General features: G+C 56.2%; 7 protein-coding genes across 7 annotated transcripts; 4 read left to right on the top strand and 3 right to left on the bottom strand.

Annotated features, from left to right (window-relative positions):
- Positions 1-1,808: 1,808 nt before the first annotated feature.
- LTHEOB_3957 (Tannase subunit) lies at positions 1,809-3,720 on the top strand (the record flags this gene model as incomplete). The annotated part of the gene is made up of 3 exons (XM_035512937.1): positions 1,809-2,522; positions 2,584-3,226; positions 3,284-3,720. The coding sequence occupies 3 exons, from the start codon at positions 1,809-1,811 to the stop codon at positions 3,718-3,720; spliced, it is 1,794 nt and encodes a 597-aa protein (XP_035375350.1).
- Positions 3,721-4,981: 1,261 nt separating this feature from the next.
- Positions 4,982-9,021, top strand: LTHEOB_3958 (uncharacterized protein; the record flags this gene model as incomplete). Its single annotated transcript, XM_035512938.1, has 3 exons — positions 4,982-4,994; positions 5,048-7,917; positions 7,978-9,021. 3 exons carry the CDS (start codon positions 4,982-4,984, stop codon positions 9,019-9,021), a joined length of 3,927 nt encoding a protein of 1,308 aa, XP_035375351.1.
- A 365-nt stretch (positions 9,022-9,386) lies between these two features.
- LTHEOB_3959 (Monocarboxylate transporter) lies at positions 9,387-11,282 on the top strand (the record flags this gene model as incomplete). Its single annotated transcript, XM_035512939.1, has 1 exon — positions 9,387-11,282. The coding sequence occupies one exon, from the start codon at positions 9,387-9,389 to the stop codon at positions 11,280-11,282; it is 1,896 nt and encodes a 631-aa protein (XP_035375352.1).
- An 820-nt stretch (positions 11,283-12,102) lies between these two features.
- LTHEOB_3960 (Endoglucanase type F) lies at positions 12,103-12,391 on the top strand (the record flags this gene model as incomplete). Its single annotated transcript, XM_035512941.1, has 2 exons — positions 12,103-12,253; positions 12,312-12,391. 2 exons carry the CDS (start codon positions 12,103-12,105, stop codon positions 12,389-12,391), a joined length of 231 nt encoding a protein of 76 aa, XP_035375353.1.
- A 427-nt stretch (positions 12,392-12,818) lies between these two features.
- Positions 12,819-15,341, bottom strand: LTHEOB_3961 (Tyrosinase; the record flags this gene model as incomplete). Its single annotated transcript, XM_035512942.1, has 6 exons — positions 12,819-12,971; positions 13,088-13,406; positions 13,556-14,143; positions 14,232-14,911; positions 14,967-15,094; positions 15,155-15,341. The coding sequence occupies 6 exons, from the start codon at positions 15,339-15,341 to the stop codon at positions 12,819-12,821; spliced, it is 2,055 nt and encodes a 684-aa protein (XP_035375354.1).
- A 1,498-nt stretch (positions 15,342-16,839) lies between these two features.
- LTHEOB_3962 (uncharacterized protein) lies at positions 16,840-18,925 on the bottom strand (the record flags this gene model as incomplete). The annotated part of the gene is made up of 5 exons (XM_035512943.1): positions 16,840-17,877; positions 18,031-18,058; positions 18,204-18,246; positions 18,604-18,810; positions 18,877-18,925. The coding sequence occupies 5 exons, from the start codon at positions 18,923-18,925 to the stop codon at positions 16,840-16,842; spliced, it is 1,365 nt and encodes a 454-aa protein (XP_035375355.1).
- A 582-nt stretch (positions 18,926-19,507) lies between these two features.
- Positions 19,508-21,256, bottom strand: LTHEOB_3963 (Period circadian protein; the record flags this gene model as incomplete). The annotated part of the gene is made up of 3 exons (XM_035512944.1): positions 19,508-20,808; positions 20,910-21,146; positions 21,193-21,256. The coding sequence occupies 3 exons, from the start codon at positions 21,254-21,256 to the stop codon at positions 19,508-19,510; spliced, it is 1,602 nt and encodes a 533-aa protein (XP_035375356.1).
- Positions 21,257-21,986: the final 730 nt, after the last annotated feature.

Here is a 21,986-nt window from a genome sequence, read left to right on the forward strand (position 1 = left end):
TCATTATAGAGTGGAAGGCCAAAGTAACGTGACTTGGTAGGCCAGGTCGCGGGTAGTCCGTCACCGGGATATCACGCACGTGAGGGAGAGGTCTCACTGGCAGACTGAAAGAGCACTAGGCCGATACGAGGGGCTGCTGTACGCAGATGCCTTGCGGGGATCGTTTCTGCGCGCACGCGTGCACGTGTCACACTGACGCGCGCCCTCTGTGCAGATAGCGCGTTAAGAGCGCCACGGGGTCCCTCGGCTGGCTGCAAGCGACGGTACGCAAGTGACTGGGCCGCCTTCTGTCCGGGGTGCGAAGAGCGTGAGTGTCTCGATAAGGAGCCTTGAGAAAGAGAGAGAGTGGGCACGCGCGTCGTTCGAAATGTTTCAGGAGGACTGGGTTTGGATGAGTCAGGCAGCAACATCCGGGTTAAATATACTCCTACCGAGAAGCTTGGCGCTGACCTCCTACCCGGCGTATCTATCGATTTGAACTCAAAGAAGCCTTTTCAGGCACCGAGAATTGCAAGTCTGCAACCTACATCGCGGTAGATAGGTAAGAACAACGCATGTTTCGCATTGGGGTCGACTTATCTCACATAGTATCGAGAAAAAGTTTTTCGTAGAGCGTAGACAGGTTAGCAGAAAGGCGGAATGCAATTTCTACAGCATATAAGCCAGTGTTTCCAATGTTAAGAGCCATTAAGAAAAGAGGAGTTCTGCATAAGATGTAAGAAGGGTGTGATTGGTTCGAATAAACTCGCTTTCGGCGCTAGCTATCTCGGGGTTAGCGTCACTGTGACTTCCAAGTCGACGCCATCAACGCCTTCACCACCGTCCACCAGGAACAAGCATTGTGGGGGATGCCTGGCGACGATCTTCCGGAGTGTAAAAGAAAGAAGGTGTGTCAGTGCTTTGACGGCACATGCCGAAGCCACGCACACCCTCATGCCAACACCACCGGAAGTATCCGCAACTGTAGCCAGGGTAGCAGAAAGAGCTGACGTACCTGCAGTGGCTATACGGCTGTTACGGCGCAGCAGGAGAGTAGACTACTCAAGTATATTGCTACCGTCTTGGCAATCCGAAGGCGGAGCCATGTCTAAGTCCGAGTCTGTCGGCCACAGCAATCACTGTCACTACACTGTCTTCGGGACTTTGCAACAGGAGAACTAGACGCACACTATTTCGAACATCTCTAGAGATCACAGCCTAGATAATAGGAGTGCACCTTTCAATAGGCATGGATGTCCGGTAAAGCCGAGAGAGAATAGAGCATATCAGCGAGCCCCGAGCCTCGGGCGTCGGAGATACTGTGAGTAGCCTATAGCCTCCAGCATACTACTTTCTTCTTCCCATTCCTCTCGGTCCGTGCCGAAACTAAGCATTTTCTAGAGCAGCGGACGCGTCACTCCGTATGCTCATCATGATTTCAGGACCGAGCCACCCCTCTGCCTGCGGTGCAATGCCCTTTAGCGTGGGAAACTTTCGGCGAGTACTGCTGCCATGGCCCGATCCACGGGTGTTCAGATCAAATGAAACATCGAGCTTTACGAAACAGCGACAACGGAACAATGCCATGGTCTGTGTGCTATCGTCTCTTCGATCAACGCAGGGACGCTCCGATGGCCTTCCTGGAGCAAGCTCGGGATGTGCCACACTATACACACGTACTTCATGACGCGGCTAAGAGCTAACTGATTATGGCTTCCGGATGGCTACTCTTACATATAGCTTTGGACGGCCTGATCATCACTCTCTACTTCTCCAGCACTCACACTTTTGCTACCTTCGTTTGACTATCAGTTCGCTCGTTGACAGCCATGCGCCAATCCTCCCGCACGGCTGCGGCCGCCCTTGTAGCGGCCACTACTGCAAGTGCTGCATCGCTTGCGGATCTCTGTACCGTTGCCAACGTCCAATCGGCGCTGCCGGCTAACGGAACCCTTCTCGGCATCGAGCTCCTTCCGTCTTCGGTCACGGCCAGCCCTGTCTACAATGCCTCGACCGGCGGTGGCATGAGCATGTCCACCACCTCCAGCTCGGCTACTTACTCGTACTGCAACGTCACGGTTGCTTACACTCGTCCGGGCAAGGAGTCGACCGACAATGTTGTCGTCTGGTACGGTTTCCCCAGCCCCAGCGACTTCAAGAACCGTTTCTATGTCGGCGGCGGCGGTGGCTATACCATCAGCACCAGCGCCACCGGTGGTCTGGCTTACGGTGCCGTGACCGGCACGACCGATGCCGGATATGACGGCTTCAGCAAGAGCTACGACGAGGTTGTGCTCTACGGAAACGGCTCCATCAACTGGGATGCCACCTACATGTTCGCCTACCAGGCCTTGGGCGAAACGACACTGATCGGAAAGGCACTCACCAAGAACTTCTATTCGACCAGCGACAAGATCTACACCTACTTCGAGGGATGCTCCGACGGTGGTCGTGAGGCCATGAGCCAGGTCCAGCGCTGGGGCGAGGAGTACGACGGTGTGGTGGCGGGTGCTCCTGCCTTCCGCTATGCCCAGCAGCAAGTTGTGAGTATTTCCAAACTTTTGGCCCCTGGCGAACAGTGAACTGACCAAGAAAACCCCGCAGAACCACGTCTTCTCGGCTACTGTTCTGCACACCCTGGGGTACAACGCGCCTCCTTGCGAGCTTGAGAAGATCGTGAACTTGACCATCGCGGCCTGCGACCCGCTCGACGGCCGCAGTGACGGCGTCGTTTCCCGCACTGATCTGTGCAAGATGAACTTCAACCTCAACACGACCATTGGAGAGCCGTACTACTGCGCCGCCGAGAACAGCACGTCTCTCGGCTTTGGCTTCAGCGGCGGCGCCAAGGTTAAGCGCCAGCAGACGACTGGCTCCACGACGAGCTACACGCCGGCGCAGAACGGCACCGTCACCGCTGAAGGTGTCGCCGTCGCCCAGGCCATCTACGACGGCCTTATTGGCTCTGACGGCAAGCGTGGCTACCTGTCCTACCAGACGGCCTGCTCTCTCGACGATGCTTCGACCACGTACGACTCCAGCACCGGCGAGTGGGAGCTCAGCATCCCGTCCACCGGTGGTGAGTTCGTGACCAAGTACGTGCAGCTGCTGGACCTCGACAACCTGGAGTCCCTGGACAACGTTACCTACGACACCCTGATCGACTGGATGAACACGGCCATGGTCCGCTACCTTGACAGCCTGCAGACCACGCTGCCTGACCTGACGCCCTTCCAGAAGTCTGGAGGTAAGTCATTGCCGTTCCCCTATACGAAGAGAAATCATTAACACGTAACCACCACAGGCAAGCTTCTCCACTACCACGGCGAGTCGGACCCCTCGATCCCGTCAGGCTCCTCGGTGCACTACTTCGACAGCGTGCGCAAGACCATGTACGCGGACAAGTCGTACAACGAGTCGGTCGAGGCGCTGGGCGACTGGTACCGCTTCTTCCTCGTTCCGGGCGCGGCGCACTGCGGCTCCAACAGCCTCCAGCCTGGCCCCTACCCGCAGAGCAACATGGACATCATGATCGACTGGGTCGAGAACGGCGTCGTGCCCGAGCGCCTCAACGCCACCGTCAGCTCCGGCGACAACGCTGGCGAGACCCAGATGCTGTGCAACTGGCCCCTGCGCCCGCTGTGGAGCGGCAACACCACCGATTTCGACTGCGTCTACGATCAGGCCAGCATTGACAGCTGGACCTACACTTTCGATGCCTTCAAGATGCCTGTCTACTAAGGCCATTGGGCTGAATTTTGGCAAGTCTGTGCCACCAGGCTTTGAATTGTAAATATTTGGTGGGAGAAACGGGATTTTCTTCTTCTTGAGACCGTCGAGATATTCGACGATTTTATGTGAGATGTATGATAGATGAAGCCGTAAAAAATCACAAATCTTGGTTGATGAATTTCGCAAAACTACACTTGAAGATATCACCATCAGGCCGGTCTGTGTGGTAAGATACGACAAGAAAGCAAACTATACGTGACAAAGCTGGCCAAAGAGAGTAGAAGAAACAGAGGCTCCTTAGATATTCCCCTAATCGGTAAGTTCAGTAGGCACTTCTCTGATCAACGTCGCCTAAGCGATAATGTTGGATCGCCCCAGAGGTGCCCCACAAAACGTTGGCTCGCGATTCGAGTACATAACCTTAACTTCTAGGGCTGATCCTCTTCGCAAGGGAATAACCGAGAGCGATAAGCGATTACGAGCGACCACTCACCAGCCAACGAAACGTATCTGTAAAGATTCAGGGACATCAACGATATATGGGGAAGACAGATCAGTTGTGCCGCTCTTCCAACCTTTAACAATTTCTCATATGAGGGAAACGGCGATTCAACGGAATGGAGCGCTGAATATGAAGCGAGATAAAATGAAGGTGTAGAAAGCGGGGTGCTTGTATCAACAAGAGGTTGAAAATGAGTAGTGTCGGTGCTGCCTGATAGTCGAACAGTCTGTGCGCGAGGTAGTTCATTTAGCTTCCGGCACGGGGGGTGTGACCCAGCCATGGTCTAAAAATAAGCATCAACGCCAGACCAACGCGCTCCCGCGACGATCTACGCGCTGATTCGCCGGAGTGCAATCTACTCAAGCAAAATGAAGGATTGGCTGATATCAGTGCCCGATGAAGATCCGGTTGCCGCACGGATATGCTCGGTGAATGTCAAAATTATCTCCGGGCTCAACGAGACTGAAATGTAGCGGGTTTTCCACGAGAAAATGGGTGAAAGGCGCTGTGATCAACGCAAACTTAGCCTCAGTCGATCAAGCCACGATGGATCTCTTTCCACACCGCCCATGCTACGACCATTCAAGCGGCTAAACGCATCAGCGCTAAACAAGTAAAAACAACGCCGAGTCACCGGTCTGTGCTGTTGCTGTCCCTAGCGTGGGGGCTGAATTAGCTCGACGTTCATATACAATCGCCACAGAGCGCCCTTGAGCCTCAAACTTCCGCACGATCTCGTTCCTGCGTCGCAGTGGGGGCGGTAGCAAAATGAACAAGCCGCGTATGTCACTCTACACTCTGTACGCCCACTTGAAGCTAACCAAGAAATAGCAGCGGAGCACGAGTACATGCTGGGGGACGAGAGCGACCGCTCGCTTAACGGTTCCGGTGTTCAAAAGCCGCCTTCGAAGGAATGGGTCCCAGACTGGCTGCGTAAGGTCCGGCTGTTCGCGCTGGCTGCGTACTGCATCATCTTCGCCATCGTATTGGAAGCGCTGGACATTACAATCCGACGACACCATGGCCTGGCCGCAGACGACAAACACTCCACAAGCATCAATGCTGCTCGATACGTTCCCACCGTGGGCATCGTTTTGCTGGGATTCGCATGCAAAGCCGTCGCCAGCGACGCCAAGAGAGTCACACCATGGGCATCCATGTCCCGCAAATGGTCCAAGAGCTCGCATTCGGTTGCGCTCGATTACATCAACAGCATCGAAGTCTTCTCGATTTTCTCTTCTGCGCGGAGGGGACACTGGGCCGTGTTCGTGGGCTTGCTCGTCTGCTTCATCTGCGGCGCCCTGGTCGCTGTTGCCAACGCTTTGACCTACATCAACCTCTTTGCCTCATCCTCGGAGCCCGGAACTTTCAACAAGGCAACCACGTTCGACTTTGACGGGACTTTGGAGAACACTGGGAACGAATCGCTGTCGATCGCGTACACGTATGAGGGCCAACAACCCTACGCTGCCGTGTATGCCGAACTACTGCCCAACGGCCGGTCTGCTGCCTGGACCAAGGATAGCTACGTCTTTGAATCTTTCACCAATACCTCCCAACTCGCCGAAAACACTACCATCGAGGCGCCCACCAAAGCATTTCACACTGGCTGGACCTGTCATCCCCTCAACCTTGAGCAGAAGGACAAGTACGACTATGGCATCTACTTCAGAGCGGACGTGAGCAAACAGCCTGAGTTGAACTGCAGCCAAGATGTGCAGATGAAATGGCAAAACGGCTTTGATGTGAATAAGAAGACGTTGGGGTTTTTGAATGTCACAGCGTGTAATGACGACGGTTCGGACCTACGGCTTGTCTCGATACTCGGGGAGAGAGTCAACGCCACTGTAGTGAGACCGAAGAACGACACGGACACGTTCAACACAACCGTGGTCGGCGTCCTGTGTTCGCCTTTGCCCACTCTCCAGGATGCCACAGTGCGAGTCAATGCGTCGACGGGTGAGGTAATCCAGTATCAGCTGGGCTCATCGGCTCCCTCTCCGGCGGACATCAAGACATCGATGAACGCGCTGTACATCTACTTGAACAACCCTGTGGACGGTTGGACTCAAGAGGCCTTTGCCCACAACTACTTGGGATGGACGTACAACACAGAGCCCCAAGCAAATCTCACATATGTCACCATGGCTGCATCTTATTTTGTCGAGCAGTATTACATCGACCCCTTTTCATCCCTCCTCACGAATGACCAGGCAGCCTTGGAAATTGGGTCGTACCTGGGACAGCCGCAGAAGCTCAAGGCAGCGGTAGAGCAGCAAGCAAACAGAATCATGGCCCAGATGGTCAACTCACTGGCGCGGACCAACCTTACTGGTAGCGTGGACGGAGAACTTTGGACCGCTGGACCGAAGATGTTTCTCCGTCAGGCTGCGTTGCGGGCTTTGCAAGGCCTCTTGGTTTTTGTTGCCATCATCAGCATTTTGCAGAGCACTCTGTTGCGGCCGAAGACGATTCTGCGGGAAGACCCGGGCTCGATCGCAGCGAAAGCCGTCGTTCTGGCCTCGTCGGCCAAATCGGTCGAAAAGACGTTCGCACGAGAAGCCGTCTCGTCCGAGTCTTCGATGGACCACGTATTGGCAACCAAGGCATGGCGGCTGCAAGCGGGCGCCAATGGGGGAATCATGTTGGAGGCCACAAAGCCAGACCAGCACCAGGCTCTTCACCCTGTTCCATCACATGCGCCTGGCACGAATAACCACGAGGGGTTCCATCCGGTTGCACTTCGCGTATGGGCAAAGCTGGGCGTCATCGCAGCAACCCTCCTTGTCATGGCTGCGCTGGCTTTGCTCATGGCGCTTTCGCGGGCTCGCGATGGTATCTGCAGAGACACTCCAAGTGTTTCAGACGCATTCGCCTTCGTACCGACTGTGGTGCTGCTGATTCTGGGATATGCTTGTTCCGGTATCGACGGAGCTGTGCGAATGATGGCGCCATACAAGAGCCTGTGGAAGGGATCGTCGGGAAGAAAGCAACCGCTTCTGTTCAACTTCCGCGACTATCCGAGCATAATGGCTCCTATTCGTGCCATCCGGAACGGCCTCGGGCTCGCCGTTGCTGTGTCTTCGGCTGTCATTCTCATCATCCCAGCAATCAAGATTGTCACTGCCGGTCTCTACACGGTCACGCTCGTGCAGACGACGTACAACATCCAGCCCATTGTGGATACGAGCTTCGTCGACCACCTCGAAGATACCTTTTCGCTCTCTCCGGATACATCGTCCGAGACTTACAGCTACCTGTCGAACTACGGAGTAGACCTTACAATGGATCTCAACGCCAACGTGCAGACAGCGTCTCAGTTCACCGAATGGACAATGAACCCCGACTTCAACATTCCGGTGCGGTCGGGCATCCTCGAAAACCTCGTCTTCAGCAACCTCACCGATGTCGGCAATTTCAGCGTCGAAGGGGTGGACCTGTCTGCGGGCGAGATTACCGTCAATGTTCCGGCGCTGGCTGTTGACGTGACGTGCAAATACGTCGAGCCGGTGCCGGCTGCATATCGTCAAAACTGTTCCGACGGGCAGCCCTATTTCACCTTCTATGCCATGTGCGACACTGCCTACTGCAACAGCACCCTGAATGTCACTGAATCTTCTTCCATCATCTCCTTCAACAAGATGGATGCCTACTCGCAAGCCAAGTGCCAAAACGCCACCAGCCGCTTCCTAGGCTCAACGTTCGTACGCTACGACATGGGCTACCAGATCGTGCTGGGCGATTTCGAAAGTACCACCACCTAGATCACCAACACGACGGCCTTCTCCAACCACACGCAGCTCGTCACGGCCGACATGTTCAACAGCACCGGCGTCCCCTACTTCCGCGCCGCCGTGTGCTACAGCAACCTGACGCGCGTCACCGTCGACACGACCTTCTCACGCAAATCAACAACACTGACAGCCACATCACTGAACTCGACCAACTCGTCGACTACGACGGCATGGAACCCGATCCGCTTCGACCGCGCCTCGCTGCGCACCGAGTCGGTCGTGGGCGACAAGCCGTACTGGCTCGCGCCGCTGTCCAAGACGAAGGCGTGGGACCACTACGACCAGTACGACCAGTCGTCCGACACTCCCGGCCTGCTCGACTCGGAGGACCTGTGGCCCACGCGCGGCAGCAGCACTTCTTTCTTCGAGCTCCTCGCCGCCTACGCCACGTACAATCTAAACAACCTGACCGCCCTGCTCAACCCGGACGACTTCACCGCGGCCGCCGAGGCCGTCTACACGTCCTACACCACCAACATGCTCACCGAGCTCCGCCCCTGGGCCCTGAACGCCTCCACCACTGCCTCATCCTCCTCCTCGAAGCAGCGTAGAGCGGCAGTAGGCACATCGCTACCGAACGGCCGCCTCGCGGTGCCCGAGTCGCGCATCAAGCAGGACCTGCCGTCGACCATCGCGCTCGAGGCCTGCCTCGCTGTCATGCTCGCCTGCTTCGTCTGGGTCGCCATCCGTTTTCCCAACGAGGCCGTCCTGCCCAAGAGCCCTGGCAGCATCGCCGCCGCCGCCAGCCTGCTCGCCGGCAGCGCGCTGGTCGGCGATTTGAGGCGCAAGGGCGTGAGCGGGGTGGGCGATGTGCAGGCGGAGGGGTGGAAGGGCGCGGCGTTAGGGTGGTGGGGTGTGAGAAGGGAGGAGAAGGAGGGGGATGGCAGTGAGGGCGAGGAGGGTGGTGGTGGTGTGCTGGAGGGGAGGGATCGGAGGTGGGGGATTGATGTTGGGGAGGGCGTTGTGAGGGGGAGTTGGAAGGGGTCGGAGGGGAGGGCGGTGGAGGGTGCGTGAGGAGTTTGTTTGTGTGTACAATATTTTTCTAACGATGTGATGAGATGAAAACAAGATACTTTTAGAGAATACCTCAGTTCGAGCCAAGTGAAATAGACAGACGAGACATGCACTGCACGGATAATTGGGGCGATAGAAAGCCTCGAATTCAGCCTCAGCATGAATCCGCGTCGTGATTGGTGTATCTGCTCGCTATCCCCTGTCGTGGCCAAACCAGATTCGAAATATTGTTTCCGAAGTGGGTAACCTCACACCAGATTGCACCCGAAGCAGGAAAGTCGCGGCTATGTATAAATCGCGAAGGCACCGACGGCACGTCATGAACGCTGCATCCTTCCCGCCCCCACACTGCCTCGCGTGGAACCATGACGATCATCACGACGCAGAACAACAACAGCAACGAACAAAACGTCTTCACCAACGAGCAATGGGCCTCTCAGCAGCAGCGCTCAGCCATCCGGCAAGTCCTGAAAACGAACCGCGTCGACTCGTCACGCTCTATGCAAGCCTCGCTGAACGAATTCCGGCACTGGACGCCGTCTGAAGTCAGCGCGCTCTTCGCCAGCGACGACTACCCCGCGCTCAAGGACCGCAAGCTCTGCCCGCTCGGCCCCGAAATGCGGTATCCACCGCCGGGAGCGCGTCGCTGGGGCGAACTCGCCGCCAAAATGGCCGTCGTCGGCGTGGCCGACGCCGCGCTCTTCGCGACCTCGCGCCTGTACTCGGCGCTGCCCGCAAAGTACCAGAACCAGTGGACTGAGACGATCAAGGAGAGTGGGTATCAGGGCTCGGCGCAAGACCAGTTCGACGAGGCGGGGCGGGCGATGCGGCAGCTGCGAGGCGAGATGGTGGCGACGTCGACGTTCGTCTCGGCGCCGCTGAGGCTGGTCGAGCAGGCGGCCGACTCGCGGCAGGCGCTGTGCGTGAACAGGAAGGGCGAGTTCCGCGTCATGAGCGAAGGCTACGCGGCCATATCGCACGTGTGGGGCGAGACGATGGGGCTGGAGCACGGCGGCGAGAAGATCAAGCAGGACGGCCGCGGGATGTTGCGGCGTCACTTCGACCGCCTGATGGAGCCGGCGCTGCGCTGCGGCTACGAGTGGCTCTGGCTCGACCTGCTGGCCATCCCCAAGAGATCCACCGTGTCTAACAACGCCCCTGACGGCCATGACGGCGGCTATCTCACACGGCTCAAGACCCGCGTCATCAACACCCTCGACGCCGTCTACCGCAACGCCGCCGCCGTCATCGTCCTCGACTCCTTCCCGCTGCTCTACCGCGGCGCCGACCCCGCCCACGCCGCCGCCCTGCTCGTCTGCGGCCCTTGGCTGACGCGCGTCTGGACCTACCAGGAAATCAAGCTCGCCCGCCGCGCCCTCCTCGCCACCGGCAGCCCTCAGGGCTTCGTCGACTTCGCCACCATCCGCGCCCACCTCTCGCAGCTATCCTCCCGCGACGCCCCCCGCTGGGAACAGCTGCACAAAACCTTCTGGCGCCTGCAGTCCGTCCACGCAATCACAGACGGCAGGACAACCGAACTCGGCATCAACCTCGCCGACATCGCCCTCTCCTGCACCAACCGCACCACCAACAACGAAAAGGACTACGCCCGCGGCTTCTTCGCCCTGCTCCGCCTGCAGTGGGACCCGGACTGGTCGTCCTACGACGACGGCATCCGCCACGTCTACGAGCGCCGGCCCCGCGAGGCGGCCGTGGTCGCCGCCATGCACGGCCCGCGCGGCCTGGCGAGCCCGTGGAGTTGGGCGCCGAGGTTCTTGGTGGGGTTGCAGGGGAGGGTGAATTTGCCGGATGAGTTCTTTTGTGATGCCGCCGGAGGAGGGCTGAGGGGCTGGTGGCATGAGGTGCCTGTCACCCGGTTTGGCAGGTGGCGCGCGTGGTGCGTGCCCGGCGAGGAACAGCAGCAGGTGGCTATGTTAATAGGCGTGCGCGACGCCGCGGGGTGCGAGCGCGAGGTCCACGTCCTGCTGGCGGATGCGGAGCGGGCGCGCGTGCGGGACGTCGAGGGCTGGGTCGAGCTGATCGCGACTGGGAGAGCGGTCATGCTGGCTGCGAGCGAGATGGCGGTTTCGCCCGACTGCGTCTTTCCGACTGTGTTGTTGGCGTTGAGGGATGATTCGGGTGGTGGCAAGGCGCGGGACGTGGATGAGTTGAAGGCCGGTCATGTGGTTTTTAGTGGGGTGCTTGTGGATGCGGGGAGGGAGGGGTTGGATGCTTCGTTGGGGCAGTGGGTGTTGAGGTAGGGTCGGTCTATTATGGGTGTGGACTTGTAACGGTACTCCACCTCATACTAGTTCACCACCACTCAATATGTGTTGACCCCAGCAAGACTCTGTTGAGAGCTAGCTCACTATTTAGAGCCATGTTTACATAGTATAGAGCCAGGTATATAAACAACACATCCACCAGGCGAATCTGCTCTTCAGCGAAGGACTTGTGTGGGTTTGATGTGTAACGCACCTTCGCCTCTTGCTATAGGACATTTTGATTGACACTGGTAATTCTTTCACCAAAACTTCGTTGTATCGGTGCTTCCCAAGGTTCACCTTGCAGAAGCATCGACGGTTGGGAGATGCTGCACTGAACGGAAGGCAAGCAGGAGCTCGTTGAGTTATGTAACGGAATTTGCAAGGCCACTAAATGACAATTCCCCCGGTACGGTCTGTTCGTACTTGCCTTTTCAGTAAACTGTATCCTGCGGCCCGAAGCTGGCATATAAGAAGCTTACTTCCTCTGCTGCAGCGCTTCCAACACTCAGCACCAGCACTTCGTCCACAACGCGTCAAAGCGGAAGATAGCAGCCATGGGTAACAGTAAGACGCCCTTGTCTTTCACCCCATAGCAGCATGTTCAATAGAGAACACCGTTCAGATGTCCCGCTGCCTTTCCCACAACCCCACACTCGCCTCCACAAGTACCATCTCACCCTACCTTTGCTTACGGCATACAGGAACAAGCCGCGACACGGGTGGTGACACGAACAAGGACGCACAGGTCGAAAAGCCTGGTAAATCCACTCTCAATTACCCGACCGTCTCCGTAAGCAAAGAAAAACTCGCACACATGATCAGCGAGGTCCTCGAGAACCACCGTTCCAGATACAAGAGTGATGCGGCTTTCATAGAAGACCTGCGCGAAATCGTCGATGAAGACTTCGACAAGATTTCTCTGATTGCTCGATCTTTCGCTGAAGATGATGGCCGTCAGATGATTAGTGAGTCGGCCGTCCCGGTTTTCACTGAAGTGATTATAGCTGACTAATCCCGCGAAAGACGATGAGGATGTTGAACTTGCCATATACATGGCACTCGCATCTTCTTTGGTGGACATGCTCCCCAAGTCCCCCAAGTAGTCACTGATGCAGGAAGGGTTATGGAAAGGGGGGGTATCATGATATTTAGCCCTGGAGCAACTCTTACACTTGAGGAGATCCCTGCATCGAGGATTCTTTTACTTAGGTATCTGCTCAAAAGGCTCTCATTGGTTTAGGAAGAAGTCGTGGGGGACACTAGCAGCCACAAAAATTTCAGGAGCTACCTGGGAACATTCACATCTATTAAAACCATGATCAAGTGTGAAACAACATACAATTTGCTTCTATCTGTGCTCACATACTTTTCCCATTTTCAAGAATGAAGGAAGGTGAAAAAGCGATGTATAATGAATGACGTAGGGACGGAAGCCGGTGAGTCTTTTTTTTTTTTTTCCCTGAAAGACCACATTTCCGAACAGCTACTTGCATGATCCTCCCATTCATTTCTGCTAGAGACTTACATCGCTTAAGCCTCGCCAGAATCAGTGATCTCGTGGAAGAGGAGCGGCTCGCGGAACTCGGGAATAGCCTCTCCCGGACGCAGCACCGAGATGGTGGCACTGACGCTGATCTTCAAGCCACCCGGCACATCGGCCGGGTCCGTCTTACGTTGGTTGACCTATCAAAGCACGCAAAATTGTCATCAAACCACATTCAGAAAGGCGCAACAGCAGCAGCAGCAGGGGGAACAAAAAACAAGATCCCACAAACAAAAAACAGGGGGAAAAGACTCACATCAGCAACCCTCCAAATCAAATTCTTCCTCAAGAACGGCACCACGTCGGGCGGCGCGATGCTGGGCAGCTGGCCGTCCTCGACGTAATCGAGCAAGATCGGCGTGATGGTCGTGGTGCCGGTGACGCGCAGGCCCTCGTCGGACTGCAGGGCGCAGTTGTCGCACGCGTCCTTGGGCGCGGCGAAGACGTGCGTGATGCCGGCGAGCGTGGGCTCGGCGGGCCAGGTGAGCGGGCTGGAACCTTCGTCGTCGTCGACGTCGGCGGCGGCGGTGGGGCCGACGAAAAAGTATATGGAGAAGGCGCCGTCCAGGGCGTCCCTGTTGGGGGGGAAAGAAGTGTAAATACGAATAGGGAACTTTAATAGTGTGATAGTGGGGATTGTTTGGGTGGCTAATAGGAGAAATAAGGGTAGGGGTAGGGTTGGGGGGGAAACGAATAGTGTTGGTGGGATAATGGGGAGACGCACTTGTTCACTTCGGAATCGATATACCACTGCAACACCAGCCTGGTACCCTCCGGCTCGTTCGCCAAAATCTCGTTTCCGCGGTCAAAGGACGGCAACGCGTCATCAGCGCTTCCCGGGTTGCCCCTGACGGCGCTCACGGCCTGGTCCTTCACCTCCAGCACCTTCTGCTGGACCAAGTGGGCGGCCTGCACCGGCGGAGAAATGATGGCCTCGGGTCCCTTCGCCTCCTTGTACCTGAAGACTTGGGCGTTTCGCACGTCGACGGGCTTCATCTCCTCAGGCGGGGCCGGGGTAGCCACACCGCCCGGTCGCGACTGGCGCTGCAAGCTCCAGCGGTAGTTGGCGTCGATGCGCTTGAGGAGTCCCTGGTGCTCGAACTTGCCCATGAGTTCCGGGTAGGTGTAGCCGAAGGTTCCGATGTCTCGGGAGTCGGCGCTGTTCCAGAAGCGCTGGGGGCTGCCCGCCTCCTGCTTCTCCCTGCGGAATGGATACAGGTTTGAGTGAGCATTGGGCTGGCCTCCGGTGGACGTGTTGCTAATGTAGTCGTCGTGCAGCGCCTGCCAGATGGCTAGAACACGGTCGATGTTGCTAATTGATCAAGTGTTGTGTCAGTGATTGAATCCCCCTTCAAATCCTCACGCCACAATCACACACTTCAACAGGGGCCATGTCTTACCAGTGATGGAACCAGAATACGGGATCGAACGCAGCCACCGGCACTCTCGACATGTGCCCAGCTCCGCCAACCAAGACATGGTACGCGCCATGCCAGCTCTCCAGCGAGCCGCTCGGCGGGGCCTCCTGGTCACTACCGCTGGCCGGCACCGACGTAGCAAAGTTTCGATAGTCAGCATACGGCTGCAGCTCGATGAGATCCAGCAGCGTCTGCACCTCAGGCTCGCGGTCCTTGTTCAGCGCGGCGTCCAGCTCGTCGTAGTCCTCCTGCTCGCCGCTCTGGCCGGGCCGCGGGTGCCGCGCCGTGCGCCGCCGCGACAGGTGGTAGCCGCCGCCCTCCTCCTCGACCTGCTGCTCCAGCACCGCCCACTCCTCGGGCGCCACGCTGCCCGTCTGCGGGAACACGAACGTCTTGAGCGGGTTGGCCATCGGGACCAGCGTCGTCTCGGTGGCACCGGGCCGGCACACCATCAGCTTGTCGGCCTTCAGCACCAGCGGCAGCCGGAAGTCGTAGGGAAACGACGTCTTGCGGCCCCGGAAGACGCCGGGAAACACTGTCTGCTTCTCCTCGCGCGCGTGCAGGTAGTCCCAGTAGGGTAGCCGGAAGCGCTTGGCCGCCTCGCGGTACTTGGGGTCCTTGAACTGCGCTGCGATGCGCTCCATGGTGTTGTAGATGGTTTGCTTTGGGTCGATTTCGTCAGTTCAGTGTTACGAGAGATCAGTCATTGTCTTTTACCTCGAACATGGCCAGGTATGGCCGGTGCCAGGTCGGGAAGAGGATCGAGTTGTGCGTGCAGTAGCCGCCGCGTTGGGGCTTATCGCCTCTGACTTCATCCCAATCGCGCTTTGGGAGGCCGTGGATACCTGGATTGAGTTAGTGAGTTTGTTTATACTTGTCATTGGGCAGAGGTGCTGTTGACTGACCGCATACTTGGAAGAATCCCATCTTGGTTTCATCGCGCTGAAGGCTTTCGATAGCGAGCAAGAATAGATTGAACATGTCGGGCTCATTCTTGACGAGGTAGTCAATCTCACGGCGGGGATGGACGCCTGAGACTGAGCGGAGGCCGATGACAATGCCATCGTTTTGAGCTTCAGCGAGCGATGCCATTGTGAAAATCACCAAGGAGGAATGTTTACTTCAGACTAAATAAGCACTGTGAGGGAAGATCGTTTTCAATTGATGTGGAAGAGAGATGATATCCACAATTCAACTTTGCCCCAACAGTGGGAGCTTATGTAGGCGTTGATAAGCCCTGCCCAGCTTTTCTTTGAAACGGGGATAAAGCAACTCAGCCGGACCTGAGTTCGCCGTCGTTGCGTGTACTCGCATGTGAAGCGGTAAGCTGCTTTGAGATCTTGACGCATAAGGCTAGGATCACTATAGCTCTGCAAGAGAGCGCTAAGTATCACGAAACGGCTTGTCGGGTTACACAATGACGCTCAGTAATCGCAGATTGGCGGGGGTGGCTGGCTGACTTGTGCCACCGACCTTCTGGCCCTGGATTATCGAACCACGTTCCCCGCAACCAGCTGCAAGGCTCTGGAAAGCGCGGAGAAACAGTAAGCCTCAAACTAAAAAGGCGAGAGGTGATTTGCAAGGCCTCCAACCGCCCGCATCTCCGGGCTGAGATTGACCGGAAATTTCGTATTCTTTCTTTTTGTTCGGAATCCTAATGTGCAGCCGAGTGGATCCAAGAGAACATGTCCAATCATGTTAAAGTCTTATCTATCAGTCTCAATTTGCGGTTCGCAACATGTGAACGTCTTTGACGCTTGTGCGCTGCATGAAACCACAGTATTACTGTGAGCAGCCGATGATTCACCATTTGTGACACCAATCCCATGAGACTGCTTCATCATGCTTACTTGGCGATGATCCCAATTATTTCTTTTTAGCCACTCCGCTACGTGATTACACATGTGTGTGATGTTGGTATATCTTTGCCGATCTTTAAGCAGTTAGCTTCTCAGCCTGTTACCCAACAAAACCTTGCTGCTGATCCTCTTAGGTACCGAAACTAACCAAAGAGAAACCTTTGCGAATAGTATGGCCAGACAGGTTTGAACATTATTGATTTCTTAGCTCAGTGTCGGGTGACAGGTTCCAGAGCATATCAACGCCAATCAGGGCAGACTGTCAGTCATAATGGAACCCTGTATGTATGCTCATGCTTTTTAGTCAAATATTGGTGTGCTTAGTTATATGTGGATGGCTCTGATTATGGCGCATTGGCAGCATACAGCCTTAGCGAAAATTGATCTGAGTACGGAAGAGCATTAGAAGCTGGAAGGAAAATGAATTTCATCGGCCTATTTGATTCTCTCGCTGCGAGAACTGCAGAGCAATTGAATATAACATGACTTTCTTGAGTATTTTCCCCTCAAGTTTATCCTTATGAAAGTCTCCGCGACTATGGGCTGTTGGAAGCCATGTGCAATGCAAAATATCATAACCTGTGTTTCTCTCCACGTATGAGTTTTAAATCCTTACATCATCCAGAGGCAGTCCACATACGCCGATTCAAGTGCGTGAACTACTGGTCTAGTGGTGGATCCCTTGGAATCCCATGAGTCTAGCGAATCTCGGTACCATCGTCGTTGATTCTCTATAGTGGAGAACTTGCTGAGCGTCTATGGGAAGAAGCTGGACCAATCGTTTGAGTCTGCACATATTCGTCCAAGAACTCGTTGCAATCGAAACGAAAGGCCAAGGTCTGCTCGCAGTGACCCAACGGGATGCTCAGCCCACCAAAGAGCTCATGGCGTCGGAGCACCACCTCAAAAGCCTTCTTGTAAGCTCTGGTCCTACTTTCACCCTCACGCACACTTGCGCAGAAAGTATCGAAGCAATCCAGGACCAGAGACGTCTCATCGTAGAAACCGACAATTTTGAGTTCTCCATTGAAGCGAATACTCAACAGGGCGTCCAAGAGGTCGGAAAGCTCACGAAGACTCGGTTTTTGCGGAGGTAAGAGATGCGTGTAGTAATCGAGATGATGGATCATGCCGGAAAGCTGGTGAACAGGTGCTTGGATAATTGATTGAGAGCCTGGGTCGCCCCACAGGCACGCGCAGATGCGGAAGTGCAAGCTACCCAAGAGCATGGGCACGAACTCGGATCGAATTTGGCGCGAAACCTCTCCTAGGCGGCAGGTGGCCAAGTTCATCCTCAGCTTCGAGATGCGCCCGATCTCAACTAGCTCTTCCATGGGAATACGATCCAAGTCTTCATCGTCACTCCAGTAGCCGCTGATTTTGCGATAACAGTCGGTATCTTTTTTCAACCAGAAATCATACCTTCTAATACAATTAGTCTCCGGAATTAGTGCGATAGGGTTGTCGGGCGTTGTCGCCATGGTATCGATGACGGCCTGGTAGATGGCGTTGCGGAGTTCGCCAGTGAGTGCCATGAAGTCGAAGATCTCCCTGGGACGCCGAGATGGAATGTCGCGAGTTTGTTCGGTCGGGAGGTGAAAGGTTTTGGTTCCGGAAGAGGTGACGATGGCTTTATCGGTCGGCGCAGAAACGGCCGTCATCTCGCCTCCATCGTTGGTGGTCGACGCCATGGTTGACACGGAGCCCTGCGCCGAGATCTGCGGAAGAGGAATATGCCACAGGCTGCGAAGCTCCTGCGACTTCCTGCACTAAAATCAAAGAAGAAAGTAAGCGACGTGCATGAAAAGCTTGAGCGAAAGACCAATGGTGAAGCTGTCGCTAAAAGACAGTTGCTGGATCCTTTGTCGAAGGCTTCGTAGCAGATGAAGCAGAAGATTTGGAGCGGAAGAAAGGTTACTTACAAGAGGGCGTGTGATGGAAGCCTTGCGCCTGCCCGTAGGGTGAGGCGATGGCTTGAGTCAAGGGTGGGGTTGAGGAACGGTAGCAATGGAAGCGCGCAGAGTAGCTTTCATGCTGCCTATCTCCATTTCTTGGCACGTGCGGTGTGAGCCAGGTTGAGCGGGCAATCACTCACCTCACGTGCACATGCGAAGGTCCTCTGGGATTGCGTTCGGAAGCTACAAATCGAGCAGAAGAAGCTCGTGTTATCTGACTTCACCTCACTATCACCGGCTGTATCCTAGCTCTGCTCGCATATTTCTTCCTGTGGAGTAGCCACGGTCTTGACCAACTAACAATATCGAATAATACGGAGCCGCAATCTGCAAAGCAGCTACCCATTCCCATGCTTCATCCAAAGCCTCGCACCAATCATATCATACCCGCGTCTATTGAGGCGGATTCTCGGACGCCCTCTCATCGCGGGCCTGCATAGCACGCTGTAGATGACGAAATTCTACATACGCGGTCAGAACTTCATCCCGGCAGCCACTCAAGACGTAGCCCCCAGAGTGAAAAAAAACGAGTCTACTCACGAGCAGTCTGCCCACCCTCCTCCCTCGCAAAGCGCTCCGCGTCATCGGGGAACGCAACCTTGTACGTCTCGGCCGCCTCGCGCACGGCGTTCACAGCCGTGGCCTCGGTGGTGTAGCCGTCGTCGACCTGGCGCAGGACGCGTCGCACCAGCTGCCAAAACGTCTCTTCGCGGGCGGCCAGCGCGGCGGCATCGGCGGCGACCGACTCTGTAAAGCGACGTCAGCTTTGAGGACAGCGCCGTTGCGACGGAGGTGATGTTGCTACCGGTAAACTGGGGCCGGCAATGGCGATGGGGTAGATGACGGCGCGGCTGGGTGGCATTTCTGGGGCCTTCGGGGGGCCGGTTGGCCCTGGGTTGGTCGGCCCTGCTCACTTCGGTGCGGGTTTGTGGAAGGGTGAAATAAGAAAGGTCGTGTGTGCTGAGGCTTTCTGGGGGCAGGAGCGAATGTGTAATGACTTGAACCTCGTTTCTTGGCAGTACAAGTCTCTTGGAGGTTGTCTGCCTGCATAAGTTCACTAGCGGAAGGAAGCACAGCTATGCAAGGGAAGCATCTGAACTACTTCAGTGGAATTCTTTTGAAAGGTAGCCAGCACATTCACTGCCGAGCGTAAAGGCGAATGGTAGGGCTGACGACACACACCATGGATACTTTACATTTGCGAATGTAGTAGATCTTGGGAAGGTTATTCTGAAGCTGTCAAGCACTGAAGTTATTCACTCTCAAATTATTGTCACATCTTCAGTATATTCGCACTCGAATTTAACATGATCCTTATCAATTCAACTACTTAGGCAATAATCGGGTATTACAACAATTACTACTTCATGCCTAATCATCCCTTCCATCATCCGTAGCAAATCATACAAGCCATCGTAAACTCATAAGTGTCGTGTGAAGACATTTAAGCGTTCTTGACGCGAGGGTCGACCTTGTCGAGCACCTTACCCACGAGACCGGTGCCGTGGCTGGGGTGAGAGTCGTGAGTAGCGTCGGTGTGGGTAGCACTGTCGCTCCTGGCATGCTTGGAGGTGGTGTCCGTGTAGCCGGTGCCGGTGCCAGTGGTACCAGTGGTGGTGCCGTGGTGGGCAGCACGGTTGTCACGGTCAGAGTCAACGCGGGGGTCAGCCTTGTTGGCCAAGTTCGAGCTGTGCGGGCCGGCAGCAGCGCCGGTTTGGTTGCCGGTGCGGGCACGGTTGTCGAGATCTGAGTCGAAACGCGGATCGGCCTTGTTGGCGAGGTTGGAGTCGTGCGTGCCGTGGTTGGTCGAAGTGTTGCCGTAGCCAGCCGAGCCGGTCGAGCCGTAGGCACCAGTGGAGCCGGTAGAGCCGTAAGTGTCGGTAGTAGTGCCGGTGCCACGGTGGGCGCGGTTGTCAAGGTCGGAGTCAACACGCGGGTCAGCCTTGTTGGCCAGGTTGGAGCTGTGCGGACCAGCAGCAGCACCAGTTTGGTTACCGGTGCGAGCGCGGTTGTCAGCGTCCGAGTCAACGCGGGGGTCAAGCTTGTTGGCAATCTTGGAGCTGTGCGGGCCATGGTTGGTGGAGCTGGGGTTGTTGCCAACGTGCGACTCGTGGACGCCGGAGAGGCCAGTGCTGCCGCCATGGCCGCTGTGGCCGGTGGTGGTCTCAGCAGTGGTGTAGCCACCCTTGATCTCGGTGGGGTTAATGCCCTCGAGGTCCTGACGGCTGGTGCCGCCGCTCAAACCACCAGTAGGCTGCAGGCCAGCCGTCGCAGCGCTGCCGCGGCGGTGGTCACGGTCAGAGTCGACACGGGGATCGGCCTTGTTTGCAAGGTTGGAGCTGTGAGGGCCAGCAGCAGCACCAGTCTGGTTGCCAGTCCTAGCGCGGTTGTCGAAGTCAGAATCAACACGAGGGTCGACCTTGTTGGCGATGTTCGAAGAGTGAGGGCCATGGTTGGAGGAACGGGGGTCATCATATTGAGTCGATCCCGTAGTGCTGCTGGCGTTGCCGTATCCAGTGCCGGTAGTGTTGCCATATCCAGTGCCGGTGGTGTTGCCATAGCCGCTGGTAGTGCTGCCGTAGCCAGCGCCGGTGTTGCGGTGGCTATCAAGGTCGGAGTCTACACGAGGGTCTGCCTTGTTGGCGATATTCGAACCATGTGGGCCAGCGTTGGTCGACTGAGGGTTGCCGTAGCCGGTGGTGCCAGCAGTGTCGTAGGCTCCGCTGTGGGTAGTGGTGGTGGGGTCTGCAACAAGGTGTTATTATTTTTATTCCGAGTGAAATTGCAAGTCATGTGTTGTGATGATGATATGTACAAAGTGCAGTTGAGGGGGGCTCAACGCGTACTGTGAGTGCTGCTGCCCAGGCCAGTCGATGTTGTGCTGGGATACTCGCCCTGGGCGGCGCGGTTGTGACGCTCAGCAGCCGTGTCGGCGGGAGTGACACCAGCACCGGTGCCGTGGTAGCGACCCGTGTTGATCTCGTCAACACCGCGATCCCTGATCGCCTGGTTCTTGGAGGGATCGCTACCAACGGCGCTGTCGGCTGCAGTGTTGATGGTACCGCGGATGGTCTCTCCAAGACCTAAGGCATGTTGGTGGAGGATGTTGAAAGTGAAAAGTGGACTTACCATGCACAGCGCTGGCGGCACCCCTGATGCCGCTGCCGGTGGACTCGCCAGTGTGAGAAGACATGTTGTTGGGTTTTGTTTGTGTTGCTGGGTATCTCAGGAAATTCGTAGGAGAAACGGTGTTCAGATCGTGAGTGTAGTGGAGTGGTTGAGTTGTTGTGGTTGATGATGGTGCTCCAGACCACGCAGAGCTGTTGTATTATATACGCGGCAGGCGCAATCCTGACGTCAAGGCGATTGCATGTTGGAGAAAGCAAACAAACAGGCGCCAGATGTGCGCCACAACGCTCGCGGAAGGGACGGCGTAGTGAGTGGCTGGAGAAGCTTGATTCGCCGATCGCTTCCTGTTGTGGGACCCACCCGCTGCACGTTCACGACAAGTGACATCACGGTGTGGCGTTCCGACGAACCTGATCCGGCGCCGGATCTGCGCGTTTACGCATCTTCCGGATCTGAAGCAGGGAATAACAGGATTCAGCATCTCGATACGGTAGTGCCGCGCCGCTTGTTCCGTAGCATGCATGGCAACTATGGCGTAAGGCTAGTATCATAATAGCGTGCCCTGGCAATCGCGGGAGCACGCAAGCATTGCGCTCGATAGCCGCATAGCCCCGCACCGTCTGAATTGTGGGGTGAATGACGGAGAATAATAATTTCCATTCTGCCGCGTTTCCGGACCCTGCCCTGTTTCCGCACAGGAATCCGCCACAGACATTGTGTCGAGACGGCCAAGCAGAGCTGACCGAGATCTCGCGTCATCGCAATCTTCCATGTCTTAGTCCTTGGTCGGTCCG

Source organism: Lasiodiplodia theobromae (genome assembly GCF_012971845.1).
Source record: "Lasiodiplodia theobromae strain AM2As chromosome Unknown scaffold_10, whole genome shotgun sequence".
Lineage (NCBI taxonomy): Eukaryota > Fungi > Ascomycota > Dothideomycetes > Botryosphaeriales > Botryosphaeriaceae > Lasiodiplodia > Lasiodiplodia theobromae.